The 22,746-nt window shown below is 37.3% G+C and overlaps 1 protein-coding gene across 6 annotated transcripts in view; it reads left to right on the top strand.

Moving 5' to 3' along the window:
- LOC100116062 overlaps nucleotides 1-22,746 on the top strand; it is a 116,503-nt gene that overhangs the window by 19,692 nt on the left and 74,065 nt on the right. For 5 of the 6 annotated variants that reach the window (XR_004344956.1, XR_004344952.1, XR_004344950.1 and 2 more), the window contains one exon: nucleotides 9,120-9,319. Coding sequence is in view for 1 of the 6 variants with exons in the window: in XM_031929341.2 (XP_031785201.1) it covers nucleotides 9,120-9,319 (200 nt within the window). In the remaining 5 variants the exon portion in view is untranslated. The remainder of the gene's footprint in view (nucleotides 1-9,119; nucleotides 9,320-22,746) is intronic. The other variant, XR_004344957.1, reaches the window with a different exon arrangement.

A 22,746-nucleotide genomic window follows, 5' to 3' on the forward strand; every position in this document is an offset into this window, starting at 1 on the left:
CTTTTTATCTTTTATCACTCGCAGTAGATTAAGATAAAAAAAGATGAGTCAAATTACTTCACAAATAAACGAATAAATGAAGAAAGTTTGTCTAGAGTCGCGGAACCTGAGAAGAAGGTGGGTGGCAGAAAATTGAACATCGGAGAAAGCTTCCCGACAATAATTCCGAAAGAATAAAAAAATCTCATAAAAGTGACTTACGAGTCTTACGACAACACGAGGGCTTGGTGGAGTCAATACAGAGAGAACGGTTATAATTGTCTTAACCCAAGATAGAAGAAAGAATAATTGCTCGATTATAGTGAGTCGATGGGCAAAAATGAAAGAGGTGAACGAATACAAAAGAAGGAAGAAAAATCATTTGGCCTCTCACAGACTTTCCCATCAGAAATTTCAGCGCCGTTAATCAGATTTTCATTCGGGTGATATCACGAATTATTGGAAATCGCTGGAGAGACAGCCTGATAAAGAAAGAGCGACTTACCCTTGCTACAGACACCTGATAGAAACAAACGTGTAATAGGAGATAATTGGTTTACATTTTGAATAAAACGTAGAAATAAGTAAACAAACATAGTTACATTATACTGTTTTTTGTTATTAAGTTTTCGTGTAATGTCAGCTGTGTGGCCAAATAAAATGTCGAGTTGATAATGAAAATTGCTTTCTTGTTTGAATAAAAACCAACAAAAAAAGAACTGATCTCAACATACTAGTCACATTTGAAAGTTCTCATGTAGATGTTGTTGCAGAAAGTGCTTACTCTAATATGAGCGGCGCCCTATGGGGTATTTCGACTTCTTGTGTTTCAAAATCAAATATCTCCGTATCCAGTCAGTCGATCAATCTGAAATTTTTAGAGGATGATGTCTAAACTATCAGAGAAAAATAAGCAGAAAGGTTGATGTTGACTGTAGAGCCCAGGAAAATTCGTTAAAGTTGACAGTTTTCGTAAAAAAATTACAAAAGTCACTGTAGAACAATAGATTTTTTTTTTATTTAATGCCTGTAAACACTATTTTTATGTATTTTTCACGCTGAATTCAAATCTGTCCCTAAAAATTTTGAAGGATTTTTTTTCCATTTAGATAATGGAAAAAAACTTGTAAAATCGACGAAATTTGGTCTTTTATATGACTCCGTAGGATATGGTCTCATTGTATACAGCTATAAAACTATAAAAATACTTGTTTGATTATATTAACTATATAGTAAATACATCATATGACCAACATTTACGCACAAACGCGCATATTTTAGCGCAAAAAAGGAAACAAGTCTTTATTTGCAGGGTTTTAGGATTGTATACATGTATCTAGAACCCACACACACACACATATATATATATATATATATATATATATATATATATATATATATCATATATATATATATCATATGACTGACTTGATACGGAGCTATTTGATTTTGAAACACAAAAAGTGGAAATACCCCATAGTGCGGCATTAGCCGAGCAACACACATGCACTGGCTTGCCTCCAATCTAGCAGATGCATACCCCAATTAAAAAGACACATGCCAGAGAGTGCACCGGTGATCGCGGGGCCATCTCTCTCTCTCTCTCTCTCTCCCGGTCTCTCTTGCACTTCGATCAGGGCAAGCTCGCTACCTACTAGCTCTTGATTTTGCTCTCGCACGGCGAGGCGCGCACTAAGTGAGTGTTGGTCCACTACAGAAGTCCGTACTTTGCATTAATTACTTCCAGGTCCGCGTCGAGAGAGTGGCTTAGGCTGCTCGCTAGAGATGAAAGCACCGAAACAGCGCTCATGTGCATAAAAGCGTTCACGTGTGAGGATATTCAGTATGTGCAGACCAAAGTGCGTCTATATGACTTGTGTTCTGGTATTGGATTACTTCCACATTGGCAATTCTTTTTAAAGTCCTTGTCATTTTTTAAAGTTTTATCTTTTTTATTTTTATAAATCAAAAAATTATTTAAGGCATTTGGCGGAACTGAAATACTTAAACTGTTCACAATAACTTTTTTGATTCAGCGGAATTCAATAGCAAATTCGTTAAACTGTAACGTATGGTGCGTGAAAAATGATGCTATATGATTAAACGTGAAAATACATACTTAAACTAATTGATTCATTTAGAAAATTTTCTGCAGATAATTTGTTATAGTTAAGCAGAAACAACTAGTCACGTTAGAAATTTTCAAACAGTTCTTTTCATAATCATGATAGTAAATTGTAAACTCGCCTTTATATTATTTATATGTTTTAGAAAAAAACACTACAACTATGTACTATGTACATAGAGCGCAAAGTTCGTGGCTTCCTGTTCGCTATACCCTCTAGTCAATCTAGGTGAGTACTTGCCAGCAAACGCTGGAAAGCTGTCACCCTTTTCCGTCTCTCGCTTGATTTTCTCGTGTACTTCATCCGATGACAAAGTGCGTTACGCACGCTTCGGACTCTCCTCAGTTCTGGTATAATCGCACGTTAGCTCATTTGCGCATAAGAAGTCCTTTTCAAGTGGGGACGAAGAGTGACAACCAGTGGCAACTGTCTATTATATATGCATCTTTACGATTTATTTGTAAAAGCAGCATGACGTCTGCAGATTATCATAACATATACGTGCAAATTATTCATTTATTTTAAAATTGATTCTGATCAAATTAACTATCAAATATTAATGTAAACTCTTAACACTTGTAGAATATTGGTAGGCCAATATATCCTTTATTCTATACTCAGGCATGATATACTGAAATTTCTGGCAAAGGTAGACGCTAACGTGAGGCTAAAAGGTTATCATAATCACCATCTGATAAATCAGTTCGATTTAATTTATACTTCAATTTATAATATTTGATACAGTATACTTTTATTTAATTTAAACTTTTAATTCATCTCCAAATCATCTTCTAAGTAATCAATTTGATCGTAATTATTTGCCTTGTTAGCCTACTAGTGGTACCCCTTGGTGGCCTTTTTGTAAGCCTCCTATTGGTGGTAAACAAGCCAGTAAGGTCACGATTATTCTTATAGGCTTCGATCGGCTAACTTCAAGGGACACATCAGTATACACACGTCGCCATGCGCCCTGAAGCTAGTCAGCAGCTTCAAGCAACCATATTCATAGATTTCCGTTGGTCTCGAGTCACGAGCGCGCCGTTCAACAATCTCTCTTCTTCCTGTTATTCAAAAATAACAAATGTTTATAAGGTTGCGAATGATTTTCAATAAAAGTCATAAAATTTCGCCTCAATACCTCACGCACAGGTTTTCTATCAAACAAAATTCTGCAGTCGTAAAGAGCAGAAAGTTTTTAAGCTTAAATAAGAAACTTTTAAACTTTAGTGTAAGTATATGAAAATGTTATTATCGCATGGAATAAACGGCATTCTTATACGTCAGCCTCATAGATGACACAAAAGTGATTATCAACAGCTAAAATGTACTGAAATATGTATGTTTAGCGTGCAAGTTTCATTTTCTTTTTTATTCTGAAGAGGGTTTCTCGAATGCTGTAATAGTTATTGATTTTATTCAGAATAAAATCATTACCCTTACGGAATTTTGTAGGGTATCCTGCTGGTTACCCCTATTCCTGTAGGAAATCATGCACGTATTTCGCGATTTTGATGAAGGATTTCCTGCATGATTTTGTAAAACAAATTTTCCAGAATAACCCTACATGACTTTCTATAGGAATTTCGTGCATGATTTTCTCTCGGAATTCCGTTTCAATGCAAAAAAGATGATATCTTTTATAAAGTGGCACTATATTAACTTATGTTATGGCCATTTATAGAAGTATCATGCTGGATAACACCAAAAATAGGCCATACGTCTATATTATCTGCATTATTTCTTACATCAAAGAATCACAAATAGGATTCTTATAAGAAATCCTGCGGATATTTTTTATAGGAAGTCTTGCAGAGTTGTTCCAACAAAAAAAAATTTCAAAGACTTATGCAGGAAATCCTGCAGGACAAACCACGAAATACATACAGGGTTACATACAATAATAAATTTCTCCTGTTCAAATTTTGCCCAAATAAGTATCTATTTTTTTAAATTTGACGCGTAGGAGGTAATGCGGGCTAGGTGCTTTAATTTTAGCTTAAAAGTTTCTGCTCTTTACGACTGCAGAATTGTGTTCGATAAAAAACCTGTGCGTGAAGTATTAAGGCAAAATTTTATGACTTTTATTAACAATCATTCAACCTTATCAACTTTTGTTATTTTTAAATAATAGGAATAAGAGAGGGCGCATGGCGACGTGTGTATACCGATGTGCCCCCTGAATATGCCAAAGTGTTTTGCGAATTTCAAGAATACAGTCATCATTTTGAACTGTACTGAAATTACTGTGAAAAGACCTAAATGTTTATATTATAAATTAAGGTTATATTCACATTATAAAGGATTTATTGTATAATAATTACGACTCTATTTGGTTATACTTATTTTCTATCTAAGCGAAGAAGAATTCTTTTTTAACTCATTTACGAGATTTCATGAATACATTTTTCTAAACATTGAGAAATTAAAAACACAGACGCATTAAAAGAATACTCACGTACTGTTCATTCTGGTCTGGGATCTTTGTGTGTGTATGTGTGTATAGCAAATAGTTAAAGAACAATTCGTCTATTATAAAATAATTGATTGACATACATTTCTGTGTATACGCGATCATTAATATTTTGGAACAAAATGTTGTAAACTGCTTGTAAAAGGATCGAATAGAATTTAATAGCTAAGATACTTCATTATAGGAAACTTGATAACGTTGTCATTGTACATGATGAACTTGTAATTAGGTAATCATAATAATAAATGCGTTAAAATCTAGTTACGTGGTTATTAACTACAAAGAAATGCCGCAAAATAAAAGCTCTAGTCTAGGCAATTTTTCTCGCCATCGTCATTTCATAGTATTTTATTCTTTGATTATAGTATTCGTATGATTTTCAAGTTCTTTAATTTCCTTAACGATGATAAGGATACATACATACTTTGTGCACATAAATACCTGTATATTCTCTTGCTATAAGAAATCACTCTTTGAAATTTAATCACGTCAGAAATATTCATCAAAAGTCTAGCGTGTACAGTGCAATATCGCTAGCATCGAGAGAAAATCTGAATTCAAGATAACTTGGCGACAGAGCGCAAGGGACCTCCAGGCCAATTTATTCATGACACTGTCGGAAACGAGAGATATAGGAAAAGGAATGAAGGAGAGCGTTGGCTCGTCCCTCTCGCTTTTCGCGACTCTCAGCTTGACAGTAATTTTCTTCGGCCGAAATCGTATTTGGTCGAGACGGAGACGTCACCAGCATCGCTAGGGACTGTCGACGATTATTGTACAGGCTTTCCAGAAGAAGGTGACCAAAGTATGGTTGCATTAGTGATAGTATTGACACTTCTTACCTATTATGCAATTGTGAACAATTTCTTATGTAGCATATACTTTTCAAGTTAATTCTTCTTCCTCTCTACGTCATTGATGACTATGGAATAAAGCTTGTATAGAGAAGTCCAATTGATCCGTGCCACAGAAAGCTCTTCATGAGAAATTCTCGGCTTTAAAAATAAAAAAAATTTCAAAGTATGGGAAACAGGTTCCCTCTCTTGGGCTGCAACTATATAGATGAAAAGACGAAGAGGCTGGGGAGAGTGGAGGAGAGAAAAAACTAGATAACACTACCATAAGGGTGCAAAGGAAAAGAGGGAGCGAGTAACTTGATGGACGCCAAATTAATTTTTCCTTTCGACTGCTCTCTAGATTCCTCGTCGTACAGCGGCAGAATCGGTTTAGCCGCTTCCTCCACCTTCTGCTCTTCATTTTCTTTTTTCCCTCGACGACGCGGTCGCCGGTGGGACAACTCCAACACACAGGGCCGGAGAAAAAAGTGTACAATTCCGGCGTTGAATTGTTGATAGGGAATAGCGGCTGGTGGGGAGTAGGTTCCCGTGTAGCTGGTGAGTCGTTCGAATAAAAAATTGACGAGGTTGTGTGTAGCGTGGAGTCGCGAGGTCGCGCAGCGCAGGACGTGTAACGCATCACACGTAGCATATGGTAGACGTGAGCATGCAGTCGAGCACGTACGCGTATACGCGATCGAGGCTTGTGAGCTTTTTTCAGTGGTGTACAATTGTCTTTATTCCCTTTTTCAGCTTCTTTTTTCAGGTTTTTTCTCTTTACCTAGAATTTGACGTTTGCTTTATTTACACTGATTGCGTATGCATGAATTGCTTTTAAACAGAGAGCAGCTGGTTTTTTCCTCTGAGGAAATTCAATCTGCGGAGTCTTCGCTGGATATACTGTGTACAGTTGAATTGCACTTTCTTGGTTTTTCATTATGCAGACGCTATTTTTAGGAAAAATTGTGCACGAAGGAGCAAAGCTCACTCTGCCGAGAAAAATGCATTTGAATTCATTCATTCCATGAAGAACCTGGTACACATATTATAAAATTTATTACTCGTTAGAAAAATATTATTGCTATTTAGTAACAAAATTGACATCGTCAATTCATAATTTAATATTCATAAAATTCTTTTATACATGTTCATTAATTCATGTTGGTAAACGTTTGCGGCAGTCAAACGATTCTAAGCTGATTTATTATTATTAAATTATATTTTTGAATTGAATTATCTAAAAAATTGGCTTTCATCTTTTACCAAGTTGAGAAAAGTGGTAATTTCTTGACTCAAGTTCCTTTTTCTAAGGCGTCAGTAACAGACTACCAGTCACAGCTGAATATTCGTAATAGAGAAGGAACATATGGGTACAGAGGGAGAGAGCGCGTTGTGACCATTTATATTCCGCTAGATAAAGCAGTATGGGTCATTCGATGTTTGTGAATGATCCCTCTGCATGACCATTGTTCACTGCAAGCTTTTTCGAGAGGGGAAGGAATTCCGCACGTTTTTATGTCTGGATATCCCGGAGTATAGTAGCGATGTCAGTGTTGGTCTAGATTATTATAATGGCTGTCTTCTGTACCTCCACAGCATCAGTGCCGTCACATTGTACTTTTCATTTATAAGAACTGGATAGGAATACTATTAAAGATGACTTGGATTTACCTAGATTTAAAATATTTTTACTTGAGTCACCGAGTGCTTTTCTGTGTATAACAAAATCTCTTAAAATATCATATGAAACACCTGATGCATGGACAAAGGAATAAAATAGTCTTGAGATGCCCGTGTACAAGTCAAAATGTTTTCAGTTAAAAAAAAATCCATAATGCACGGTAGCGTGGAAAAATCGTGAAGAAATGGATTCGCAACTCCTCAGTTGAATTCAAAACTCGCGGATGAGTAATAGATTTTTTCATGCTAGGATATTTGATATCTATAGATGGTAGTGAGTGTCATAATATGATCAAAATATTATTTTCTTGTTTCTCATACGCAAAGGGTTTTTTCCAAAATAAATTGCACACGACAAAGAAGCAGAATTCACTTCATACGTACAAACTTTTAAACGTGCTATTTTCGACCTTTAAAATTTTCATAAAATTTCAATTGGTTGAGTCGCTCGGACTTTTATTAAATTTAAATATACTGACGTATTTTCGGCTCGAAAACAGTCGTAATTAAATTTTTCCCGACTAAAATGAAAAGCTGTTCTAACTTAATCAGGTCACATACCTATTACTGTCGAATTGAGAGTCACGCTTCGCTTTTATCAACTGAAGCAAAGCCTGCTCGATAAAAAGTATATTAGGGAAAAAGGTCGAACAATCGCTTTTGCATCAAAATTGATACCCCGGTTCAATTATTGCCCGCAAATACTACACCGGTGGGCAGCCCCAATTAATTTTCCAGCATCGATAAGACTATCGGTGAATGAATTCGAAGCGAGTCGAACAAATCAATTAAACGGAAAGTCTAGCTAGCTCCCATCGAATGTTTCAGCGACACAAGTGCGGCCGGTAGCCACGACAGCGCCAATCCATTACTGCACGAGACCGCCATCATTCAGTCTACCGACCGAGACACGCATAGGAATGACCGAGAGGCGCACAAAAATCCATCGTAGCCCAGGGCAGCAGTGCCCCTAGCTATCGACTGGCTTCGAATAACGACTGTCGTCTGCCCGTGCGGAAGTGCATCGATTGCCGTATGACCACTGTTTGTTGTCCGAGCTCGACAGCTATGATTTTGCGCTACGTCATTAATCCGGTTGAGATGCTGCTTGATATTCGTACGGGGCCCAGAGAGCATGACTGTCGCGACTATCGAAGCAGCCGCAAGCAGCACTGTACTCGAGTGTATATAGGAATAATAGCTGACTGTCTTGCCGTTCACCGTGGCCGCAGCCATTCCCGGCGATAAGAGACCGGCCAACGTTCCTACGGTGAGATATGTGCCGTCATTGCCACCGTCACTACTCCGCTGCTGCACACTGTACGCATTCTTCGGCTTTATCTCGGCTGGAGTCTCTTCCTGAATTTTAACACCTTCTAGAGCCATACGGACGCTTTATGGATATCTTTAGACCTGCGAAAAATGCATGTAGAAGATTCCTCGACCTGAAACGTCTGGTTGTTTAAAGTTTTATCGACTTTGCTCGTTGGCGCATATCTCAAATGGGTTACGAGTTTCGAATCGATCGATAGTTTTAGTTTTCATGAACCGGAAAAATACGGCAACGCCTTATAATACTCTCCGCAAAATATTTGATAAATTGCACTTCTTACGGAGTTTCTGTATACTTTGCTCTAATAAAATATACACACTTTGAGTGGTTTTGGCATTTTTCTTCGGTGCGCGTATTGAAGAAGAAAGTTCCGAACTTTGAAGTTAACAAAAATGAGCAATTTGTTCGTAATTCAAATAACTTTTTTGATATTTTTTTACATAATATGTTTAAAAAATGTCGATATATTCTTTGTATACATTACGGTATGACCGTAGCGAAAGAGACGAATGCATTCGTTATTCTTAAAAGTTAAAATAATAGTTTCTTAGCTTAGTTTTCTTTTCACTATTTTGTGAAATATTAACAATTTATATTCATACTAAAGCTGCAAAATTTCTCAGCCTAACGATGCAATAAATATGCCAACTTGATAAAGCATCTGGATTAAAAGTAGAAAAAAAACTTGTTTACAGAGCAGCAGTAGCAGCCGAGAAAGAGGATTGCAGCACGAAGGCGCCGTGCGGCGACGAGTGCTGCGCTAAACGAGCTATTATGCAAAACAATCGTAACCTGCTGGACGAGGGCGCGAACCCCCTGAAGGACCTGACGCACGCGAATCTCAACGAGCCGCTCAAGCAGCACAATGCCAATGCCGTCAAGCTCGTACAGACCGGTGAGTACTGATGCAGCGCTGCACGAGTGCGATGCTGCACGTTTATTATTAGAGATTACGGGGCGAGACCGGTCGCCAACGTTATTGAACTCGGTCGTCCGGTTCGATGCAACGCTGCTGCTTGACCGATCTAGGTATATGTATATTGCCCGCTCATTATCGTCGAATCGGAGTAAGAACGATTGAATTCACTTCGAGTGGACCCACGGGATTTTGCCTAGCTTTGAAAATTTACATTTGAAACTATCATTTATACGCCGCAGAACTGTTCTCTTCTCTCTGCATTGATTCGATTTGACTTATCATTTCGAGATTTTTCATTATTATACCCTTCTTTATTCCATCTAATTTTAAAATATCACGTCAAATTGAAATCTCGTATGGATACCTGGATTGACAGAACGGCGGATGGAATACTGGATCAATTATTAATAAAGTTTAAAGCCTCTCTGCAATAAAAGAATCGAGGTGTAATTGAATCATCGCCAGGTCCAATATCCTTCGCGCCGTGATGCCAATAAGGTATAACTATGTTAATATTTCTACACCAATTCCTGTACTAATGCACTTGACTATAAATCTCTTGCTGAGTCAATCTTCCACGAGGTCATCCATAATTTCTCCTTTCGACAAATTTCCACCCATTCTCAGAGGTTCGCAAATATTTACACTCGATTAGTTATACCTTAGCAGCCCCTAATCCGGGCTGTGTGTATACGTGCATGAATCGTCAGTACGCACTCATGACAGATTCCCCGAGGATGCGGTGCGATTCCTTTCTCCCCGAGGACAAGCTGAGCTGATCGCGATTGCATATCTTGAGTACACACACATAAGACAAAGACGCGAGCATACACACGTATATGGGTACATAAAGGGAGGATTTCCGCTGTTCGTAGACAGCGTATAATGGCACTCTCGGCTTGGCGCATAAACGCGCCATCGCGAGACGAGCATTTTTAAGCTCTGCATATCGTCTCTGCAGATTGACGCACTTTCGTGAAATTTTTATTTTTGCTGCGCGACCTCAAACAGCGAGCTGGGGTGCTTTATTCTTTCGAGAGTTGTAGCTATTCTTCTTTAAGCGTGCAGATCTATCAAAATTTCGCTGAGCAACACATATAGAAAGAACGGTCTAGTAAGTAGCGGGAAAACAAACTATTAAATTAAAAATAAAATGACTTTGGTGAACTTCAAAGCTTTTCAAATCGCCCAATGCTTTTACGTGTTTTTAGAATATATAGCGTGAAACAATTCGCGAGTTGATTCTTTGTTGTACTCGAAAAACAGACCTATTCAAAACGTTTCAGAGCGTTCGAGTACACTGAGAAAAATTTGATAGTAGAAATTACTATTTGGGATAGTAATTTTTACTGCTTTTCATGATAAATTGGTAACAGACTTTTAAGATATTAGATTTTACTATCCAAAGATAGTAATTTTTGATGAAATCGAATTTTTAAAAACTTTATTTGAATGTCGCTTAGTTCTATATTTTACACCTCTTAAACTGAAAAAAAACACAGCTATTTTAACTGAACTCGCACCAGTAATCCGTCATTGTACGAAGACTCGCCAAGATTACCGTAGTGTTCAACAGTTTTAAAGAATCAGTTCGGTCGTTTTTGCTGGTATCCCGCGTAAGCGACCAATTTTACGAGTCGCGACTCGCCAAAACTACCGGTGGCACACCGTTGTTCTTACTGAACAGTCGTTACGGTGGCAGAACGGTTAAAACTACCGGACTTTACAGCAGAAACGACTGTGTTTTTTTTCAGTGTAGGTATCGCGCTATTATTACTTTATTATTTTTATTGATTATTATTAAGCTGTTTGCAAGAAAGAAAGAGATTAAATTTTATTTTACGGCGACGGAAATCGAACCTGGAGCTCCGACATGAGAGTCGAGTGTGTTGAACATTTACCTAAACAGATCTGTTACGTACAAAATTTCAGATCTAGCTCATGTATTAATGGACGTACGAACTAAAATTAATAAATATTAACAACGATTAATAAATAATAAAGTTAATTCAATAGACACAGAAACTCATTATAATAAAATAAACGTAAAATGTCAATTAAAATCAAGTGGCGCTGTAGCGCCACGAAGGCGCGTTTGAGAAGCAGACGAAGCTTTGGCGCCCGCGACACTATTTACTTCTATATTGGTATCCGAGATTTTACTTTTAAGAAAAACGATACTTTCCATAATTGTTTCTAAGTGATTTTTATATATTATCACATTCGTGTGCTAATCAGTGATTTTTAATAGAAGTTGTCAAAAAAACGCTGTCATTTATATAATATAAACAATCTTGTATATGATTCGCTCAACTCATTATCTTTTTCTCCAGTGTGAAAGGACGGTGAAGTTAACCGCATCCAGTGTGAAAGGACGGTGAATTTAGCTGCGCATCAAAAATGATAGGAAATTGCTTTTCCACCTTTTTTACATATCCTCATATCATTGCGGGGTTGCATACAAAAAATATTACTGCGGCGCCCTATTAAATTAAAAGTTTAAATTATAGGTACAAAAATCATTCAAGGGCGGTGTCTAGGTGTACAAGGTTGCCGGTGACGAGGTCTAGGTGGAGCGCTCCGTGGTTTTTGGTGTCTAGGTGTAAAAATCATTCAAGAGCGGTATCTAGGTGTACAGGGTGGCCGATGACGATGTCTGGATAGTTCGCACCGTGGTTTTTGGTGTCTAGCTGTAAAAATAATTCGAGAGTGGTGTATATATCAGAACAATCAGTGATTTCATGTTAGTGATAAAACTGTTACAAAAAATCTGTGGTCGAAAGGTGCTAAAGATGCTTATATTTTATTTTTACTACGTCGAATATGAAATACTCAAAAAAATTTTCTAAAAAAACTTAACTTTTAAAAAAGTAAAAGGTTAGGCGAGTTCGATATATTCCGCAACGAAATTACAGATAAAAAAGAACTGAGATCAGTCAAACAAAGTCAAGTTTATTATATTTAATCGTAATGAAGCGAGGAACAACTGTCAAGATAATCACTATTTAACTTGCCATGCCCGTTGCATTTTGTTGATTGGTGGACAACTAAAATTTTCTTTTTATGTATTAGAACGTCATACAAACACCATAAGTACAATGAAACGGGCATGGCAAGATAAATAGTGATTATCTTGACAGTAGTTCCTCGCTTCATTACGATTAAATATAATAAACTTGACTTTGTTTGACTGATCTCAGTTCTTTTCTATATGTAATTTCGTTGCGGAATATATCAAACTCGCCTAACCTTTTACTTTTTTAATGCTGATTACTCCAGAAAAAAAAATTAAATTCAAACCTTACCGACTGAGAATATTATAATTTTTCCCACATTTTATAGTACATTTTACCATCTTAGGTAGTAAAAATTAAGTTATTTGAAAGCCGTAACAATTTTTACTATCTGAGATAGTAAAAATTAATATCTCTTATAGTGAATTTTACTATAAAAGATAGTAAAACTTACTAGCTTCCGAGTCTGTTACCAAATTATTATCCGAGATAGTAAGTTTTACTGTCAAATTTTTCTCAGTGTATAATGCCAAAGAAAATGCGTTTTTTTTTTCGAATGACCTTTTTGCATTAACTGGCAAAATGTAATACATATTATCTTGAAAAACAAAGCCGGTTACAGCAAGAGTAATCCTTTGTGTCCTATTTCACCATGGAGATAAATCAGTGTGATAATAAATGACCGGTTTATTCGACGTTAAAGCGAATTTCAATTTTATGGTTCACTTATAGTTTTATTATTTTGGGTTCAATGAAGCGAATATAAGCTGATTGATCGCCGGGCAAAGCTGCAGCATTATCCTCCGGCATTATTACACGCAACAAACAACTCACTGCAGCTAATCCATTTAAAGAAAATCGATTGATCACCCACCCTCCTAATGAACGTTTAATATTTAACATACGCGTTTCAGATCGCGCTAAAATTGTACGAACCGGTCCGTTAAAATAACAGACTGTAACGATAAAGCGATTATTCATCCGCCCGCGAATAATTTAATCTTCCATTCCTGCAAAGACATTATCATTTCCAGAGGAACTAAAGATCTCTGCGAATCGACCTCTTTTGCATTTACACTCCATAGACATTGTCCCGGAGCGCTTGTTATACCTCGTAAACAAGCTTAAGCACGACGAACGCAATCATCAGCCGCTGTAATATTAATTGCGAGGGTATACAACGCGGCACAGAAATCTCACGACGCGGACCCGGTGATTTACGGCTTTTCGCGAGATTTGCGTTATTATGAGAGTACGAGCTAGACCTCTAACACTGCGCCCGGAGCGCAGCTTGCAATCGATGCCAGCTGGCGGCTGCAGTTGTAATCCGCAGGGGCTTTCGACCTCGCCGCCTAATGTATAATAATGATGCCGAGACCTATCGCTCGAATAAGGCTAAAATGGATGTGGTCCTTAAAATTGCCAAAGTTTCGAACGTAGTTACTGAAGAATATTATGTTTTGATGAGAAAGAAGTATAATGCGTGCCGCGACGCGCTATTATATCGAGTAACTTGAAAAATCGCGAGCGAGCATAGACACCGGGTCGAGTGGCATCTCGAAAGTATTGCAAAAACTTTTTAATAACAAAAATAAGCAACGCTGTAAAAAGATGGCTGGCAAAAGTTTCGCAATACAAGTACGAATGAAAATTTCTCGCGGAAAAACTTTGATTTTACCGAAAGTTCTTCCAGCAATAAGAGCAAACATTGACGCGGTCGAACCCTTGTGCAGAAAAACATGAGTCAACGCGAGCGCGTCGCAATATCGTTCACCCGTGAGCGGTCAAAACAAACTAACTTTCTTGGGCTAAGGGCAAAGGCAAACAAGCGCGGACAGCCACGAGCTTTAAGAAAGCTAAACTTTCCTGTCATTCGTACGCTATAATCCGAATGATAGCGAGTCTATTATTTCTAGACGCGCAGTTAAAAGGCACGAGCTTATACTCGGAGCAGCAAAAACGCCGGGCAAAAAGCAGATCTAGTTGCCGGTACGAGTGCGCCGCTTTAAAGTCATCGGGTCTCTGGCGATTAAAAAAACGACGACGGCGACGCCGCTTTGCGATGAACGACTTTTAGCGCACGCTTGCTTCATCCGTCACGCGTACGTTGCGCCAGCGTGACAAAGGGGACAATATCGTTCGGAAAAAAATTAGAACAACGAGTTAAGCCCGGTGTGTCTTAAAGAGAATGAAAGCGATATTTATTCCAATGATACTTCTTGCAAGTTCGGATTAGTATCTGTGGTGAATTGATCTGTTAATATAGTAGGGATGAACATGGCGCTTAATCTTCATCAAGCGACTTTATAGAGGAATGGATATAACCTTCCCTATGCGTGTACAGTGGAATCTGTATGTATTAGCTTGGCTTGACTAAACAGCAATATCGAGCACTTTTTCAAATAAACAAGAAAAATGTACTACTGAGGCGAGAAAAGGGAATATGGGTCAATACCATATATTGGCATTATGCGTTACGCGCTTAATAATATAAAATTATTTAGGAAACATTTTCTAAATAATTTAAATTCTATTCACGTACTGCACCGCTAATGGAAACTTTAAATTATAATTCAAGAATTTTCAATATTTACCATAATAAAATCGACTAGAATATTTATATTTTTTCGACGGAGAAAGCCAAATGCTGTTCAGCAAATTTAAAGTTTCCATTAACGGTGAGTGTACATCAGCAAGTTTTATCAAATACCTCAAAGTTGTTAGCCTGTTATACAGGTAACTACTTTTAATCCTTGGATTCTTATAAATTATTGCTGTTTTTACTTTGATTATTAGCATGTAGGAGTATAGATCGTTCATCCGAGTGCATGTGAAAACTTCTTGTAAAATCATGGACATTAAAAGTATATTCATCCAGACAGTAGTCAAGTTTCCACAGTGAAAAAGATGTGTCATGCTTGCGGTGTGCTAGCATGCGGAATAAGTTTTAGTAACGCCAACCTCGGCCAAATCGCGTGCTTAAGTCACCATCCGAGTCCGAAAACTTTAATCTCTTGTTACTTGCAGTGCATGAAGAGGCATAATATAAAAATAAAGCAAAGCATAGAAAGATCAAGGTCAACTTTAATAGAATGTTTTTTAATTTTACAAATTTTTCAATTTTCACTAACTTTGAGAAGTAGGGCGCAGAGTAGTCTTCCTCAAGATGTGAGTTTTATATCATACAGAGCTGCTGTTTGTCACCTCATATAATTATAAACTTTAATTCAATCGACAGCTTCTAGTTTATAGAGTGATTTTCAAATAAAATTTAACAAAATCATTAGCAAAACCAACAAAGCAATTTAAATAATTATTCGATTCAGCTAATTCAAACAAGAGAGTTCTACTGATTAATTTCGTTTTTCAAAGTTTCGAATAGTTTACTAGTAGTAGATATATACGTTCTGCCAGACGGAGCATTGATAATTTATTGCTGTACTGTAGCTATTAAAAACTACTACACGATGTTTTGTGGCACGTTACGAAAAATGTTATTTTCCATACTATTCGAAAAATAAATAACTTGTAGATTTTTGAAGATTATTCTGGAACGATGAATGTATTGCCGTTTTTACATCTACTCTCTTTCAGTTTATGGTTATACATCTGAGCTCCATATCGGCTTTAAAACTTTCCGGAAATCCCTTTTTCCAATTTATCTCTGACCCCGCAATCTAATGGAGGCGTGCATCAGCTTTATTACACCGCGCGTACGCTCCTAGAAAAAAAAATTCGAAAATACCAGCAGCGCTCATCCATCGCGATACTTTCATATTTCGAAAAAATCCCCTTCACGAGCTGCGTGCGTGAACATTATCGCACGTCACACACATAGTGACAAGTTAAAATCTTGGAAAATTATTTTAACACGCGACACCTACTACGATTTTTTATCTATCTTTACTCCTATACAAAGAAAAGGAAAGGGATGAACCGGAGTCGGGAGAAATAAAACGACGGCGATGGAAATAAGGAGAAGAAAAATGCTCATAAAGTGTGTTTCGAGAACTTTATATAAAAACGGTTGGTCTGGAGGGTAAAGAACGGAAAACAATAATTGTAGAAGAAGAAACGACAACGTCTGGAGTACATAAAGGATTACAATATTCCATTCTGAATAGCTCAAAGAAACTCGAAGAAACATTCAATTGCCTGGGCGCCTAAAACAATTTTAATTTAAAAATGCTAGCTCACGTGACTTTTCCCTCGAACTGAGAGTGACTCGGATAACTTGAAAGACGCTACGGTCGGATCCGCAGGGAATAACTTGTCGCACCGCGACTTCGATTTCCAACTACTCTCTCACTCTCTTCTCGTCCGTATGTACCTTCCATTCCAAAGCTATCAAACAGCCATGGGATAGAAATGACGACAGTGCTCTCGATTTAAAATTCATGGCACCTCGCAAGTTCGCTACTAGCGCTGGTACTCGGCCACTTCTGAATTATTCGCAGCCGACAGTAATGAGCGTCGCCGCGAATCATCGCGGGAATGGCATGAATGTGGCCTTCGGTTGTGAGCCTGCGAGCGCCGTCTCAATGTAATTACGTCAATTTAAAGTTACCCGCGCGTAATTGCCCCCACCTCCTTCGGCTGCTTTTTCTTTCTTTTCCGGGAAGCGATAGCTGAAGCTAGTTCGATGCGTACTCGCTTATTCCATTTCTTTCCTTTACTTTTTTTCTCCCTCGCTATCTCGATGCTGTTTCAGGAGATGAGAAATTTTATAACTCTGTAGATGCAGCTAACGAACTAATCGAAATCGAGCTTTCGATCTGTTTGTCATAGATTCCTATTATAGAAAATCAATCAATTATCAAGGTGAATTAAGTATGCTTTCAGAGGTGCCAAATGTAAACATCCAAGAAAACTGATTTCCACAAGCAGTTAAACTGCTGCACCAACAAGAAGACTAGCGTTACCCGATATACAACGCAAGACGGCTTCACGCAAACCAAACACAATTTCTCTCCCACCTCTCCTTCCTTCCTTCACGCTATCCTCTTCCCAGCACGTGCACGCTATTTCTTGCAAACTTTTTTCTCTTCAGCCCGACACGTAAACGGAAAAATCGAGTTTCACAGTAAAGTTGGCGTAAATAAGGTCTTATTAGGGCAGCATCGGTCGCAGGGCCGAGCTAAGTCAGTCAACTCCTTCTACTTGACTCTTCTCGAGGGTGAGCCTCAGAACGACTCGAACTAAAAGTGCGCAGCGCGCCGTCGTCGCTGCGGCGCTAAAATCAATTTCAGCCCTTTGTGCGGACGCTAGCAAACACATTGGCGCACTTGTGGTCTCGAACCGAGCGTCAAGCATAAGGGCGAACAAAAAGTCAAGAGGCTGCGCTGGATGATGATGCCTCTTTTGCGCTGGGCACGTGTAGTGCCTGTATGACCGCTCGAGTGGAATACGCTCGTCTATCTTTCCTTCTGCCTGGCTTCTCTTTCGTTTCCCTTGCCCGAGTTCGCTCGAGAAACTGAGAAACAAGTAATTAAATTTTGATAGCTTTTTGAGTGCAGCCTCAGACTGGCGTCTGATATGGGCTTGAGTGTGCTCCAAGGAGCTTTTCCGCGCAAAGTACATTGAAGACGCTCCAGCAGGTGCTGCCTTACACGCCTAGTGTACAAGCAAGTGCAGAAATTTCTCGGATTTTTAAACGAGCGCTGAATGTGAAATTTGAGGCTGAAATCGTTAAAACGGAAGTGCGCTACTAAGAGGTTCAATTCCTAATCAAGTGGAGTGAACGCAAGAAGTTACACGAATTTATTTTTGACATAAATATGGTGAAATTCTGTTTCAACCATACATCGATATTGCAGCCATTGTTATTTCACTGTTGGACTGATGTGTCTCACGACCAAGCAAACTTTACACGAAGTTCCAAAGACATTATCGTATTTTTTAAGTAGTTGCTAGCGAATATGATCCACACAAAAAAGTATAGGTTCCTTAAACTTTTTAAAAGGAAAACCAATTTCTACTAATTGAGTTTGCCGTGCAGTTTGACGAAAATTATTCCACTTTTAAACAACAAAACTAAACGTGGAAAAAACTTGAAACCTGAACTAAATTTAAAAAGTAAACTGAAATTTAAGTTAGCCAAGGACCTTGTACAAGTAATCGACGGTTCTCGCACAGGCTAACGTCTTCTATTTTTCTTTGCGAAAACAAGCAATCTTGCAGGCTTCCGCGGTAACCCGTGCAATTTTTCAAATTCCAACCAAAAATCGTCAAAATCATATCGAGCACTTTCCGATCCCACAGCTCAACATCTTCCACTTTAAAGGCCACTGTAGCAGCGTGAAACCCCGGAGTAAATCACAAAATTCCTACGCCCGCTCGAAAGATCCTTTCCCAGCCTCCCTTTGAGAAAGCGAGCGTAGCGGCAGACTGTGTGCACGGCGCATACATCTCGCTGACTTACAAACGGATCGAGCCTCCGAAAAGCAAGCGAACGACCAGAGATTAATCACCCCCTAAGACGCTCTCTCTCTCTCTCTCTCTCTCTCTCTTGTATAGGCCCGAGCGCGTGCGCACGTGATCCATTCGTTATCGCAGTGCGCGATTTCGGCTTATCGCAGCGAGAGCGTCGATGTGGGATAGAGGGGCTGTTTTCACAGACTCAAGAAAGGGCTCGATGCCATACACCTCTAGCGGCAGGAAATACACAGCCGCCTTCGTTGTTGCTGAAAAAAGAGCAAGGGGCGCCAAGTGTGTATAGTGAGGGTGTGGTAAACGCGCGTAAGCTCGGGGAGTGAAAGTAGGATGAAGACGCGGGAGCAAAAACGAGCGGAGGGCTTTTCGGATCAACAAGTTTTTAAAAAGGCTATACCGTTCTTGTTTGCCTAACATTTTCTTTTTATGTACACTTGGTGCTTTTATTTATTTATTTTTTGCGGTTACATGAAAAGCATCAACTGAGCTTATCGTACACCTTTGGGTGATCCTGATGGTTGTCATTGTCATTGAGCGAAGCATATAGATCATTTTCTTATGGAAGATGAAATTAGTGCTTGAATGTTGCTTTATTTACAAACTAAAGATAAAAGGAATGAACAATGTGTTTGTCATATCAACTGTAGCGTGCTGTAGACGAAAATGCCTCTCGTTATGGAAAGTCGATTGTGTTGAATTCGATTGGGATGAGAGAAAGCACACTTGGAAATCATGTAGACAAAAGGAAAATAGATAGGACAAAAAGAAAGATGAAGTTGATTTGGGGTGGAGAAGAAAAAGTTGGAGGTAGTGTGTGAAAAAGGAAGTCGCCTGGAAGAGCGCAAGAAGGGAAGAAGAAGATAGCGAACGATATAGAGAGAGAGAAGACAGGATATTAGGTGTAATTCTTTCGCGTCGGAGAGCCATTAGGCAGTAGGGAGCACGGGCTCGTTTATTCCACGAAGCGTGAAGATGCGCACAGGAATTCCGTACTGTCTACGCACTCTTGTATCTTAACTTCGATCTCCCCAACCCGAACCATTCGCGTGTGTGTACACATACGTACGCATTGATTGAAATAGCTGTACTAAGAAATACGTTAGCTGATGACTGCTTAGGCTGTATGGATTATTCACACGATAAGGGAGCCCATTAGGGAGACAAGAAAACTATTCATTGTGTCGAAATAAATGCACTATTTGTTGTATTATACAAAGTGTATGCGTTTAGTGATGGAACTATACGAAACAATAATAAGATTAATAAAAGGAAAATGATCCGTCAGGGTAGCTCAATCGAAATGAATAGAAAAAATTATAGCTGATTTGGTTTAAAACGGGCTAAATTCGACACGAGTTTACTCATTTGTTACTCTGTTGTGTCTGTTCTTACACCAAAGATAATATATAGATGCGTATTATATACTCGACAAAAAATTGAACTTATAATGAATGTTGTAAAATTATTAATATATTTTTTATTGATTTCACAAATAGATGTACAGTAAACAATATCGAAATAATTTCTCTTTTTGATAATATGAGGGGTTATAATTATGTTGTCATGTATTTAATGGATTTTTGAAATTTAATTTTAACCTTAATAATATTTAAAAAAAATACATGTTATTCGTTTATGAATAATATTTATTTATGCATAGTATAAAAGTACAGTTCCAAAGAAAAAGGGGGAAACACAACACAGCAGGGGTTATAGAAAAGCCATGGCCCCTGAAATAAAAAGAGCTTGCATCAAGTCTTTTTTAATGGAGATTCACGTGCCTTTCAAAACACTGAGGGTGTATACAATGTGCCGTGGAAAGCAATCTACGCTTGAAGCTCAAAGGACAATACATAATTACACCTTATTCCCAGAAGATTTATTTCAAGTACATAATTTACATCAAAAAGATAATTCTCATGCTTTAATCATCAACGAATCTGTCATGAATAAATACTAAATAATTTAGTCTTCTATACGTAACTAGATTCGTATTTCTTTTGCATTGACATGCAACAATTAAGAAGGAAAAATTTTTACGAATGCAAATAACAATAATATACCAACAGGCGGCATACAAAAATGAAGTATGCGAAACAAATGCCCTGGAGTAAGGGATTGACAAACGGGTGAGCAGTCGAGTACTAGTACTAGAGTGCCGTGAAGCATGAGAATTAATAGCTTTTCAGATTCCCTGGCGAATTTACTAGAAAATTAACATCCCCGTCGTTGTGAGAGTCTAATTCTAACTTGTTTCCTTGACTCGTTGTCTCCCAGGTGGATCGTCGGCGACACTCGCAGTATTTCCGCCAGACGCTACCACAACTGCTTCGTGAAATTTCAGTTGATCAAAAATACGTTAGTCTGACCTTTGCATTGTATGAATTCAAAAGTGTATAAGTAAATTGAACATTTCCGCTAAATAGATAAATAAATAAAGATTTACCGTTTACACAATGTTATTACATTTAACGCGCATTTTTCTTCCAGAAATTTTCAATAATAAAAAATTGTCACATATATCTTTACTTTATTAGCAAAAATAAAATAAAAGATAGACAATATCGCTGTACGTTGCACTCTTTGCATTCTTTTTTGAACATTCACTTCTCCTCTACGGGTAGAAAAAATATTATTTATACCTTCAAAAAAAATTCGTGCGAAGAAAAATTCATATTAAACTATGCTGCATTAAATTATGTATAGAGCGATAACTAATAAAAATAATTCGTATTCCCTTTTACTATTATATTAGTTATTTTATAATTGCATAATTCAGCATTTATAAATGGCAAATATAATTACACCGCTGTATCATTTCAGCAGTATCAACAAAGATTATATCAGTTTAATTGAAAATTATTCAGTGCTGTGTTTGTCCAGTGCTATGCTTTTGATAAAACAGATATATATATATATATATATATATATATATATATATATATATATATATATATATATATATATTTTTTTTTTTTTTTTGATCATGGAATTCGACTTCATGAATGACCCGCAAATATTTTGCTATTTTACAGCAGTAATGTTATTAGCTTTGCAATCATAAACAAATTAAACACTTATATTTTGATAAAGCTACTGATTATATTTAAACCGTTTACTTGACAAATTATTTATTTAACAACAACCTCTTATCAATAAAAATGTTATAGTGGTACATTTCTGTAAGATCCCATAACTTGTTTTTCGACGTTTCATAGCAGATGTATTTTAAGTAATCATCATCGAATTGGTATATAAAATAATAACAATAAAAATTTGGCTTTATCAATAAAACCAAAGATTTGCTTAAATGTCTTATTTTATTCAAAATCGAAGTATACCTATAAATAACTTTGCTTTCAGTGAAAATTGATCAAACTAGTAGTGCCGGTAGCCGTAGTAAATACCGAGAGTGCGCGTATCTAGTAAGAAGTTTTGTGCAAGTTAATTTAGCTCTCATGGTTCAATGTAGTTTCTCAGTAACTACCTCTCGCATATAATGATGAAGGTGACAAATGTTAGAGCCGGGCAAACGTGCCGAACCGACGCTGCCAATATGACAACAATAGAAAGAGAAAAAGTTGTTAAGTTATCAAAATCAGCTTTAAAGTTCCAAATTTTAGTTTATTTAAAATTAATGGTCACTATAATGTAATAACGTATATAATAATTAAATGATATTTTCATAAATAGTATTGACTTTTTAATATCGCTAAAATATAGTCATAATCTAATAATAAAATTTAACGACCTCTTTATGTATTATAGCATAAAACACTTATTTTTTAAAACAAGTTTGTTCGGTAAAGTTGTTTAGAACATCGTCAGCCACTTTTCGATCATTAAAGTTATATCAAAAGTTACTTTTGGGATTTTTTAAACCACCAACTTTTAATAAATTGAGAAAATTATGAAAATTTGAATCTTTTGCTTCTCTATTAGTTGAATTATAGATGA

Source organism: Nasonia vitripennis, chromosome 1, assembly GCF_009193385.2.
Source record: "Nasonia vitripennis strain AsymCx chromosome 1, Nvit_psr_1.1, whole genome shotgun sequence".
Taxonomy (NCBI): domain Eukaryota; kingdom Metazoa; phylum Arthropoda; class Insecta; order Hymenoptera; family Pteromalidae; genus Nasonia; species Nasonia vitripennis.